Here is a 12,878-nt window from a genome sequence, read left to right as displayed (position 1 = left end):
ATTCCTGCATTTCTTCCTTCTTTATGATTATTTATTTATCTTTTTTTGTTTTGATATGTTTTTAATTATTATGTATTATTACCGAGGTAGTTGGATAAGGAATTTTGGTCTGATAGGAATAGGATTGTATTGTGTTTTTTCATTTTAAAGAAAGTAGAAATTCAAAAGCTTTTTTTTTAATTTCTCTTGCCCGAGTGCTCCTGTTTCCAGAAAGCTCTTTTTCTTTTGTGAAAATAATCAAATAAAAAATATAAAAGAAAATTAATGCTTTTGGTGATGGTGTAATGATGTTCGCCCCTGGAAGCAGAGTCTGTATAATTAGTGCACGAATGGAGATATAAATTTCACAATTAAATAAAATTTCTCTTATATTCGCCCTTAACAAATTCAGAAAATTGTGAAACATATAACTCGTTATCTGATATTTTATTTGTTGAAGTACAATTTACTTTTTTGTTTTTCCTTTTGCATTCCCCCCAAGTTCTACAGTGAATTTATGTTCATGGGCAATAATGGAAATCCATTAGTTCTTCCTCTGTTTTACTAGCTTTGTTTGATAATAGAATTTCCCCCGTTTCTTATTTTTAATTAATTGTGCATATAAATCTGTTTTCATTTAATGGAAAGTTACATTATTTACCACAAAGGTTTTTAACAATTTTATTTTTACTCTTCTCCAGAAGCCTATGATGCACTTGACCCGAATGGAAATATTACAATCAAATGGGACATCATGTCCTGGACCGCTGATGGCTATGTTGTAAGTACTAATTTGTTATATAATTAACTTATTTACAACATTGAGATTGATTTTTCATGTTGTATCACTTTATATTTCACTTATTAGGTTGTATGAAATAAAGAATACGTGAAAAGAAATAGTTGCTAATTTTTGCTTTTTTGAGCTGATTTGTGAATATCCTAGACCAAATGAAATTTATATGATTTTTTCTTAGAGCTTTAATATGTTTATTTTAATTTATTAGTCAAATAACCAATAAGAATTGTTTTGGTAATTACCAATAGCAACACTTTGATATTGTTCACTTGAGACCTGTTTATCCACGGATTGGGGTGATTAAATACTTAATTCGGGTCTTAATTTTCTTCAATAGGCTACTGTTACACTTTACAACTTCCAGCAATACCGTCACATCGAAGCCCCAGGATGGCAACTGGGGTGGACATGGACAAAGAAGGAGGTTATATGGAACATGGTGGGAGGCCAAGCCACAGAGCAAGGAGATTGCTCGAAATTCAAAGGGAATATCCCACATTGCTGCAAGAAGAACCCGACAGTCGTCGATTTATTGCCTGGGACTTCTTACAATCAACAGGTTGCAAATTGCTGCAAAGGGGGAGTGCTCAGTTCATGGGCGCAAGATCCAGCTAACGCTGTAGGCTCATTCCAGATAAGTGTTGGTAGCTCAGGAACAACCAACAAGACAGTCAGGGCGCCGAAAAACGTGACTCTCAAAGCACCGGGGCCTGGCTATACTTGTGGACGTGCAAGCATTGTCAAGCCCAGCAGATTCACTACCTCGGATAAACGGAGAGTCACACAAGCTTTGAGTAAGAAGTTAAACATAATATGTTGTTGGATGCTAATATATCAGTAAGGTTGCTGAGATTTTGGACTAATCCACCTCTATTTTTTTAATGGCAGTGACATGGAACATTACTTGTACATATTCACAATTTCTGGCTTCCAAAACCCCAACCTGCTGTGTTTCTCTCTCATCGTTTTACAATGATACAATAGTTTCCTGCCCTACTTGTTCATGTGGCTGTAAAAGTAACACGACGGGAGGCTGTGTGGAGTAAGTTTTCTCATCTAGAAACAATGTCACCTTTTAAAGATAGAAAAAAAAAAGAGGTTATTTTCTCAGATATTTGCATAATTTACAGGGGGAAGTCGCCACATATAGCTTCAGTTGTCCAAGGTTCTAACAGGAATGCTATTACACCTCTGGTGCAATGTACCAGTCATATGTGCCCTATCCGAGTTCACTGGCATGTTAAAGTAAACTACAAGGAATATTGGCGGGTAAAGGTCACGATTACAAACTTCAACTACGCGTCAAACTACTCGCAATGGAACTTAGTCGTCCAACACCCCAACTTTGAAAATCTGACCCAGATTTTCAGTTTTAAGTACAAGTCATTAACACCTTATGCATCGATAAGTAAGTCCATCCTAACTTATTGGAAAATCTCCTTTGTCTGTGTATTCTGTTGTCATGTTAATTGTTCTGTGTCTCTTTTATGATGTCTTGTAACGTTCTTCTTTTAACAGATGATACTGGCATGCTATGGGGGATAAAGTTCTACAATGATTTGCTCATGCAAGCTGGACCTAAGGGCAACGTGCAGTCGGAGCTTCTCTTCCGGAAGGATAAATCGACTTTTAGTTTTGAGAAAGGTTGGGCTTTCCCTCAAAGGATTTATTTCAATGGTGATAATTGTGTCATGCCACCCCCCGACGCCTATCCAATGTTGCCAAACGCCGGCTCAAGAAAGTACATCTCGCTGCTCACTTTATTCATAACTTCCATATTGACATTCGCATTCATATATGCGTTTGCTTAAGTCAGTGTTCTTGTAAATGTGTAAGTAATTAAATTCTCAAGCGGACTAGTTCACCCCGATAGTTCGGTCTAGCAACCGAGTTGTTCTTGAACATGGGTGATTTGAATTTTGAACCAAATATTTAATGAATTGAGGTGGTGCTGATCTTAATTCCTTGTAGCTTCATGGATGGTGAATTCACTGCCATTTTGTTACTCGTAGTTTTTGTTTTGTATATGTAACAGATACAAGGATAAATAACAATTAATGTGAGTTGGGGTTTTGATAGTACAATAAATATTTATTTTTTTATTTTTTTATCTTTGCGTTCTCATTTTGCTGCTTTGTTCTACCAATTTATAATCTCTGTTATACAAATGGAAGTATTTAATCTCTCTATTCACAAGGCACAAATCAAAATACAACTGAAGTATTGTTCTTTCATGACTTGGCCAAACAAGGGTCTCGTTTTCTCTCAAGGCATGTATTAGTACTTTATACTCTGTGCACCATATCTCCAAAATTTTTGAACACATACAAAGAATGTAGCAAAAGTATATAACCAATCACTGAAGAACTATGAACAGGAAAAGCAAAGAGGAAATCAGTTTTGAGAAGGAAATCAGGAGGTTTTTATGGGCAGAATTGGGCAGATAAGGGTATGCATCAGGTGGAGGCATCAAGCATTCCTCGCCATTGAAGTAGACCTTCCGAGGAAATCCCCATCCATTCTTCAAAGTAAAAGTGTTCTTGTCCTTTTGAAGAAGAATCTCAGACTGAACATTCCCAGATGGCCCAGCTTCCATTAGCAAATCATTATAGAATTTCAAGCCATAGAACATACCCGTATCATCTGCATAAAATTTGGTGGACACATATAAACATTATTACCATCTGAAAAATAGTTCAAAACTATATGAAGAATTTTTTTTTATGGAGACTCACTTATGTTTCCGTAAGGAACAAGAGGCTTGTAGTCAAAGCTGAAGACTTGCGTGACATTGTCAAGGTTGGGATGCTGAATAGCCAGTGTCCAAAGCGTGTAGTTCAGCCTATAGTTGAAGTTTGTGATGGCGACCTTCACCCGCCAATAGTCCTTGTAGTTGACCTTCACATGCCAGTGGACTCGAATCGGGCACATGTGGTGGGTGCACTGCAGCAGCGGGGCGTTGCTCTTCTTCGGAGTGTTTATTCCGACCGATTTAAGAATTTTTGAGTTGGGTCTGAAAAACAATATTATTTTCATCACGGTTCTAACACTTTGTTACAGATACTAAAATTGGAGATGTTTGGAATTAGAAACTTACTTGACACAATTTCGCTTGTCTTGGCAACCACAAGCACAATGAGGACAAGAAGTGATTGTATCATTATAGAAGGATGATAGAGAGACGCAACAGCTAGGATTTTTCCTCGCCAGAATCTGTGAGTATGTGCAGGTCACATTCCATGTCACTGCATATATAAAAGCGAAGATGAGATCATATCTGCATAGAAAATTTGAAAAAAGTTGGATCATGATCATCTAAAAGAAAGGGAACAAAAACCTACTCAGAGCTTGAGTCTTTCTGCGGTGATCGGGGGTGAGAAAAGTGGTAGGGGGCACAATTTTGGCCCCGCCACAGGTGTAGCCAGGTCCGGGACCGAGCAAAGTGAAGTTGCGGGGGAGTTTCACCGTCTTGTTAGAAGTACCGGCTAGGCCAACACTGACCTGGAACGCTGAGACAGAGGCTGCAGGGTCTTGGCCCCATGAGGAGAGGACGCCGCCTTTGCAGCAGTTTGAGAATTGCTGGTTGTAAGGAACGCCGGGCAACAAGTCGACCACCGTAGGGTCTTTCTTACAGCAGTGAGGTACGTTGCCTTTGAACTTTGAGCAGTCTCCTTGCTCAGTGGTTTGAGCTCCCACAATGGACCATATCACATCCTTTTTAGCCCATGTCCATCCCAAGGTCCATCCTGGGGTCATAATGTGCCTGTACATTTGAAAGTTGTTCATTGTAACAACTGCCTGCAAGTGCAAACACATATCTGAATTAACTGGTGATATGAAAATGAAAAAAAAAAAAAAAAAAAATTTTGTGAAAATAAAGAAAATAATAATAAAAAAAAGGTTCTTACCACATAGCCATCTGCTGTCCAAGACATGACATCCCATTTGATTGTTATGTTTCCATTTGGATCCAAAGGATCATATGCGACTGCATAGAGAAAAAGTATACAATATCAAGATTATATGAATACATAAATAAAGTTCTAATTATAATTTATAATAGAAGAGATTACAAGCTTACCTGCATAAGAAAAGATGGCAATAAAGAAGAAAGCTGAGATGAAAACTCTCATCTCCGCCAAGTCTTTGCTAAGTCCTTGTTGGAAAAGAGGTTGTGCAGTATTTGGGACTTGGGTTTTTTCAGGTTATTATTAGTAATGTTCAATGCCTAACAACTCAAGAGATTCAAATCATAAATGGGCGTGTATTTAAGAAAAGATAGAGACTTTGAAGAGAGAAAAGAAAATTCCTTTGTGGGTTTTTTTTTTTTTTTTTTTGGATGGCTCACCTAATGGTTGTTACAACTTATACCATGTTCAATTCTCCAGTCTCTAGATCTCTATTTCTCGATGAAGAGAGTTACAGTACTTTCCATATCTTAAAGCAACGGTTAAGTTGGACTTAGGCGGGAGATATGTGTAGAATGAGAACTACATTCCAACCTACTGGTTGGAGGTGAAGATGACAGGTAATGAACTTATTTGGTGGTGCAAGCTCAGAAATTACTTTTATACCCGTGATCTTTCCTTTATTCTTCCACTTCCTATGAGGGTATTATAGTCATTTTGAGTAGGGATATCATAGACTGTGTTGCCAACGAACGTGAACGTGGCATATATCAAAACTCAGCTTCTTAAAAACATTTTTTTCTGCTTTTGGGTGTCTCTCTCTCTCACACACGTTTTTTGAGTCAGAAGAAAGAATGAGTTTAAAGCAAGCGAACGACAGAAAGCAGGGACAAAATAAACAAGTGGCACCAACCTCTTTTGTAGCGGATTTGTGGTGATATAAGTGAAAATTAGGGCTTTTTTTTTAATGGAATTGGGTTGATTTCTTTACGTTTTATTAGTAGATCTTTAAATTTACAAAAAGACGTAAGAGATAGCAAATATTAAAAAGACCTCCCAACTGCTTGGATTGAACAGACATAATCGAATTGCTTCCACGGCAAAAGTCTCGAAATAAATACTCATCTCTCCTTTTGCTGAGTCTTTGCTTATCGTAGTGCGTCCTATGGCCCATCCTTTGTACTCAGAGAGTTATGGGGTTGTTCTTTTGTCTAAAAAATTTTAAAAAAGACAATTCGAGTCATGTTCTTTTAAGTTCTAACTTTATTCAACTTTAATCAACTTTATTCAAGTTACAACTTCAACTCAAGTTATAACTCAAATTTAACTCAAAAATTACACTCAAGTTACACTCTAAAAGAATAACCCCGAAGTCTCTTTTTTGTTTTCTTTCTTCTTTTATTTTATTTTTTTATTAATTCAAAGCTTCACTCAATTATGAACTTTCTACACAAACCAAAGTACAATGAAAAAGGTTTTTCTTCTCTAGTATGGTTTTGAAGAAAAAGAGTATGAAGTTATGATCGCTTTCAAATGGTTCATTAAATTTGATTTAGCCCTTCCTCAAGAGTCAAGGCTGAACCCATAGTTATTGAGCGGGTGGTCAGCCGTAGTATCAATATGTTGGGGCTTTAAGGCATCAGTTATTGATTTTGATCAATTATAAATTTGTAACAAAAAACAGGAGATGTCAGCTGTCAATATAATATATATATATATTTTGAGGGATTTTTTTTTTGGGAATTGGTAAGAAAAATACAGTTCAGCTTTTGAATCCTTACCAGCAACGTAATTCTGCATAATTACCATTCAGTTGTGATCTCCTTATCATGTGGATCATGATAATCTTGTTTATTACTCACCATTAATCTGTTTTTTTTAATGCTAATTTCGATTTTTTCGCTCAATTTAATATTATCTTTAATTTTGGTTGTTCTAGTCATTTTCATGTCATAGTAGCATAATCTTATTGTAGTTTTAAAATGCTTGTTGATTTTAGATTTTTTTTGTTGCTTTCATTTCCATTGTCGTTTACTATTCCAAGTTTTGAGGTTTCAATGTTTTATGTCGTTTCCAGTGTCGTTCTTTTCAGTTCTCGTTTCTTGGCTTCGACGTCGTTTTCAATTAAGTATCCTGCTTCATTAGCAAAAAAATAAAAATAAAAAAAAATAAGCAGCCTGCTTATTGTCGTTTTTTTTCTCTTCCTTTCTTGTCTTTTCCAATTATTGGCGTTTATAGATCTTTTATGTTTCCATTTCTCAATGTATTTTTTTTAATAGGGGATTCAATGTCTTTAACTTTTTGTGTTTTTTTTTGCCTGTTTTATGTCGTTTTCCTTTTGTAGTCGCCTATCTAGTTATTTTCCCTTTTAATGTTTGTTCACTTTTCTTGCTTTTCTTCATAACAGTTTTTTTTGGGTAGTTTTCTCGCTGCTCGGTTTTCTCGTGAATTTTTTTTTTTTGTCGATTTTCTTGTCGTTTTTTTCACGTTTCGTCTTCATTTTGTTTATTTTCCTAGTTTTATGTGCTTTTTCCATTTAATGTCGTTTTTAATTGCATCCTCTCATTTTTTTTTTTCTATTTCTTCCAAATTTCTCCGTTTCAATATTTTATTTTATTTTCTTAAATTAGCTTGGCCTTTCCCTTTTCAATAACTTCTCTTACGAGTTACGCGGTCTTCTTGCTATCGTTTTTTGAACTTATTGTCGTTTACCCTGTTATGATCTTTTGTCGTTTTTTTCTTGGTGTCAAATTCCGTTAATGTCGGTTACAGATTTTCATTCCGTTGTTCGTCTAGTTGTCATATATTTATGTTGTTTCGGATTTTTAATCTTTTTGTTTTTTTCTTGAAGTTGTTTTATTGTTATTGACTTTTTAAAAGAAGGTTATTCATTGTCGGTTCTTGGGTTTTAATGTCATCTTTTACTTTTCTTTTCGCTTTTATGGATTTTATTTGAACTTTCGGCATTCCAGACTTTTTCGTTTCAAAGCATAACTATTGAACATGTTTATCATTTCTTTAATTTTTATGTCGTTTTACCTTAGTTTTTAGTTTCTGTCGTTTTCCATTTTATTGTCCTTATTTCACATTTATCGTGTTGAAACTGTTTTTCTTTCAGTTTAGTATTTTTATTTTTATTATCGCTTCTCGTTTTTCACCATTGCGCTATGTGACTGTCTTTCCTACGTTATTGTTGCATTTACTAGTGTTGTGTGCTTCCTGTCGTTTTCAACTTAACGATTGTATTTTGCAGTTAAGATCTTCGTAGTTTCAGGCCCGTTTAGAATGTATACTTAAATCGTAATTTTTTATTATAATATTTGAAATTTAAATTTTTAACAAGAGAAAAACACTATAACAAAATTAATGATTAGAATTTGAGTATATGAAACAAACCGGTCTTTCGCTTCTTTTTCACACGCCATTATCACCAATGCTATAGTTTCTAGATCCCTTAATTAGTTTAAAATATCTGCCGTTTTTTTTATTGGTTCTTTATTTTGTTTTATTTTATTTTATTTTTGTTGTTTAACCCCCCATTCTCTCTCTTTTAAATAATAAACAAATAAATCTCCATTTCTGTTAATCCTTGTCTTCCTTTTTATTTTCCATCACCGTGTACAACATTGCAAATTCATTTGGCCTAGTGCCAATTTTTCATTGATATTGTTGTCTTCAAAAACTGGATCGCTCTTGCACGTTGTGATATTCTACTATTATGGGATCGTTTCTCATAGTGCTATAGTATCTTCTCAAAGTTTTTATTGTGCTTGTCGTTTTTTCTTGCTGTTATTCCTTTCCTTTTTCTTAAAGTATCTTCTCAATGTTCTTTAATCTTTGTCGTTTTCTCATTTTTATAACATTTTTCTTTATATTCGCAATTTATGGATGTTGTCGTTTTAAAATGTCTGATCGCTTTTCTTGTCATTACAGTTTCTGTCGAATTTTTTTTGGGGGGGTTTGTCTTTTTTATCTTTTTGTGTTTTTTTTTTTCATCTTACTGTCGTTTAAATAACTTTTTGTTGTCGTTTCTCATGATGTATCGTTTTAACGTTCGATTGCCTTTTCAAAGTTATTGACTTTTTCATAGGATGTCGTTTCCTTCTGAATAACGTTTTAACTTTTGTTTTCGTTTTTACCTTCTTGTCGTTTTTTCTGTCACGAGCAATTCACTGGAAACAATTCACGACACTGATCGAACTCAGAAGAAAGAATAAGACTATAATTTTTATTAGCAACTGCAATAAATCAATCGTACAGTACCATGCAATATATCAAGTAAATCAAGGCTTATTTTTTATCAGATTAAAATAGGTGATTGGCTAATATCTAACGGCTAATTCCTAACTAACTGTCTAAGTGCCTCATGGCCAATTTGGTTAGCACATAAAAGTCACTTGATTTTAATTATGAATTCAAAGGTTGTAAGAAAATCTATTGATGAGAATGTTTTTTTCAATTTTTTTATGAGAGAGTAGAATCAGAATAACGAGTTTCAGTTATAGAACAAAACAGACTCTTAGGGCTTGTTCTTTTGAGTAAAAAACTCAAAAAATACAACTCGAGTTATAATTTTATTTGAGTTCATGTTCTTTTAAGTTTAAATTCGAGTTTAAACTCAAATTCAAACTCGAGTTTAAACTCAAATTCAAACTCGAGTTTAGGACTAAAACTCGAGTTCAAGTTTCCCCTTCAACTCGAGTTCAGAAACTCGAACTCAAATTAATGAACAGTATTTTTTTTATTCTTAAAAATGCTATAACTTTTTCGTTTTAATTCTGATTGAGATGATTTTTTTTTCTATGCGTTGACAACGAAAAGATGAATAAAACCCGACCCATATACCCTATTAAAATTTTTCATCAGCATTGAGTTTTTATTAAAATACTATCTAAATACAAATTTAAGTTTTGACTCACTCAAACACAAACTCAAAAAAATTCTTATCTCAAATCATAACTCAAATGTACACAACCAAATACAAACTTAAGTTACAAGTTCAACTCAAGTTATAACTCAAATTCAACTCAAGAATTATACTCAAGTTAAACTCCAAAATAACAAATCCTTAGTTTTCTTGATCCTCTGCATTGCTGCTCTCCTTAATCTTCTGTACACCAATAGTGCATTGCCACATCACCCTCTTGACTTATCCTAAATGTCAGCCGATCTTTACATCAAATTTCATTATTGTCCGTACTCATTTTTAGATTTCCTTGCGTTTTTGTTTTGCAATTATGTTTTTTTTCTATTCCTTTCGATTTAGTTTTTATTTTTAGTTTGCTTACAATTTATTTGGTTTCTGTGGTTTCTTAGTTCTTGTGGCATTTTTTTCCATTTCTTATTGATGTTGTCGTTTCAATGTCTAATCGATTTGCCGGGTTTTTTCATTGTTATTTTTCTTTTTTATTTGAGAAAATTGTTATTTTTCTTTTATTTTGTCGTTTTTTCATTGTTTTCAGGTTTGTTGTCGTTTTCTCATATTAGACACTATAATTTATCCGTAAGTTCCATTGAAATGGTGAAGATGCAACTTTTGTATGCATATAAGCCGTGGCCACTATACACAATGAATGAGTGTGTTAAGAATTCGTTCTAAAATAATTTTATTTTTTGTATGAAAATAGAAATGAAAAAGTTTTCAATCTTAGACATAAATTATTTTTAAAAATATGCTTAGTAATTTTATCAATAGGTTATTTTCAGTATAAAAAATCCATTAATATCTCTCTCTTTCTCTTTCTACTCGAGAGAGGAGAAAACGGAAACAAAAAATAAAAAACAACTAAAAGTCATTTTTCATTTCTCTCTCATTTTATACTAAACTAAAAAATCGTTTTCATTTCCGTTTTTTGTCTTTAATTTTATCAAGCGCCGTTTCTCTCCCGTTTTCATTTTTTCTTTTGCGAAAAATGTAAAAAACAAAAACAACTCCAAACACAACCAATGATTTTGCATGAGAAAAAGAGACATACAAAATCAGTAGGGAGATATTTTTTTGATTGATGTATAGATACACATATTCGTTCTGCCAAGTTATTGTTAGGTGTTTTATCTCGTTGGCATGATTTGACAATAGTCTCTAAAAAATTTAAAAATAGGTTCTAGATGTTTTGGTGCAGATTCAGATTAAGAATGAGTATCGTAGCATATTTAGAGCAGAGATTTTTATGGAGCATTTGAATTTGATTTTATCCAGATTGTTCGGTAAATTCGGCTTGATTTGATTTGATTTTAGAATTTGAGTTATATTTGAATTCGAATTTGAAAAAAAGATATACTTTTGTGTTGTTGCAGAGACGATCTTGATGCAGATTATGAGGTTTAAAGTTGCTGCTGATTTTGCGTGAGAATATATGCTTGGTTTTAAAATTCAGATATGGATTCTTGGTGATTAAAAGCTAATTACGTGGACGTGATAAGCAAGAAGTTCAAATTGCTTTATAAGTGCAGTACATGGTTTGATTTTTGAAATTAGAAAAGTGTGCAGATAAAGGACATGATCGTATGAGGATATTGCTTGCAAGACTAGTCGGATTCGGTGTCAAGTTGGTAAGGTTGACTTTGTGAAAATTCAGGTCTCATTTATTTTACCGATTCGAATTTAAAATTTAAGTTTTGCTATAGTAAAAAGCTCTCAGAAACAGTCACATCTAACTTTTTTGTTACAGTAAAAAGTTCACATAAAGTCACATCTCAACTCGAATTAAAAACTCAAATCAACAAATTAAACAAGCCCTAAAGCTACGCAATTCAAAATTCAAGATTATGCTACGGATTATGTGCAACATATATGGTGATCTCAAATCAGACATTGTGCAGATTCTTTGAGAAAATATTGTGAAGATATTTCAAAGACTTTTTAGCAGAGAGAATCATGGAGATTTTATTTTGAGAGAAAATCGTGGAAGATTTTCTGAAGAGATTTTCTAGTGGAGTTACTTTGAAAGGAGATTTTGTGAAGATATTGTGCTTCTTCATTAAAGAAGTAAAAGTGCAAGATATTGTTGAGAGAAAATCATAGAGTTTGAGAAGATTATCGAGAAGTCTTAATTGTTCTATTTAAAGGTCTCATTTTTACTCACAAAGTATATGGATTTAATAGAGAAAATATTCAGAAAAAAAGCATGTGAGTTTGGGAGCTTTTACAGAGACATATTCAGAGAAACGTATGTGCTTTTGAGAGCATTTGAGTGTTAATCATTACGCCTTTCGGGAAACAGGCTTGTTACTTTCGGGAGAAAACTCTGTCAGTCAAAGGGAGTTCACCGAGTAAATAGAATACGTGTGGTGCACACTAAACAGCATCACTGTGGAGATTCGTCACATCGGTATCATTGTCTAGGAGGGAGTCCTATGTGAGTAAGTCTGTTAGTGTTTGTAATTTTTGAAACATAGTGAGTTGTTTACTGTTTGGGTATGACCTTGCAAATGTAGGTATATATACCGAACTGCGATACTATATTGCATGTTCTTTTTATTTTTGCACTTTATTCTACTCTAAAAACTAAACATAATTAATTAAAATCTTTAATTAATTAAGGCATGCCTCAAACTGTGTTACAATACCATCTAGAATGCCAGACGTGAAAAAACAGATCTAACAGTATGATATAAGATTTGTTTCCTTTAAAGAGGAAAAAAAAGTTATAACAGATTCGTTATATAATCCAATTGGATTAAGTTAGTATCTCAAACCTAGAAACCTCTTTTTGCAGGCAAAGTTATAGTTTGGTTTTTCTATTCAAAGAATAATCATTGTCTTACCAATTCAAACAAAGCAATCCGTTACTAAACTTGACCAGATAAACATGGTTACACATTAAGTCTTTACCTTTTGTTTTTCGTCGAATCAAAATTTGGATTAAAGAAAACGAGATCAAAGTCATATCCAAAAGAAGAGTCAATTCTCTTCTCAAGGAAAATAAGGAACATTCTAAGAAAATATGCATTGTCAAACTCAACGGGAAAGGCTATTGGGCCATCAAAAGAGTTGAGATAAGAAAGAAAACAAGTGGCTGAGCCCCTGGTTTTGGGTCGAGTCAAATGCTTAGGACAGCCCACCGTAATTGCATCCTCAGAGGCATTCATTTTAAATTGTTCTTTTTCTAAATCATTACACGTATATCATCACCTCTATATATATATATATATGTCTAGGCACACAAAATTTCAATATATAAACAGTTAAA

At 33.6% G+C, this 12,878-nt stretch overlaps 2 protein-coding genes across 2 annotated transcripts in view; one reads left to right on the top strand and one right to left on the bottom strand.

Moving 5' to 3' along the window:
• The window catches only part of LOC21401157 (COBRA-like protein 1), a 3,362-nt gene extending 501 nt beyond the window's left edge, over positions 1-2,861 (top strand). Inside the window, exons 2-6 of the mRNA XM_024167526.1 lie at positions 681-760; positions 1,116-1,572; positions 1,667-1,820; positions 1,909-2,186; positions 2,297-2,861. Of these exons, the coding sequence (XP_024023294.1) occupies positions 681-760; positions 1,116-1,572; positions 1,667-1,820; positions 1,909-2,186; positions 2,297-2,589 (1,262 nt within the window). The 3' untranslated portion in view covers positions 2,590-2,861. The remainder of the gene's footprint in view (positions 1-680; positions 761-1,115; positions 1,573-1,666; positions 1,821-1,908; positions 2,187-2,296) is intronic.
• A 65-nt stretch (positions 2,862-2,926) lies between these two features.
• LOC21401156 (COBRA-like protein 4) lies at positions 2,927-5,317 on the bottom strand. The gene is made up of 6 exons (XM_010101015.2): positions 4,860-5,317; positions 4,687-4,766; positions 4,120-4,576; positions 3,876-4,023; positions 3,514-3,791; positions 2,927-3,421 (listed from the first exon to the last, which is right to left on the bottom strand). Exons 1-6 carry the CDS (start codon positions 4,909-4,911, stop codon positions 3,135-3,137), a joined length of 1,302 nt encoding a protein of 433 aa, XP_010099317.1. The 5' UTR covers positions 4,912-5,317; the 3' UTR covers positions 2,927-3,134.
• Positions 5,318-12,878: the final 7,561 nt, after the last annotated feature.

This window comes from Morus notabilis, unplaced genomic scaffold (assembly GCF_000414095.1).
Source record: "Morus notabilis unplaced genomic scaffold, ASM41409v2 Scaffold948, whole genome shotgun sequence".
NCBI classification, from domain to species: Eukaryota; Viridiplantae; Streptophyta; class Magnoliopsida; order Rosales; family Moraceae; genus Morus; species Morus notabilis.
This window is presented reverse-complemented; position numbering and strand designations above follow the sequence as displayed.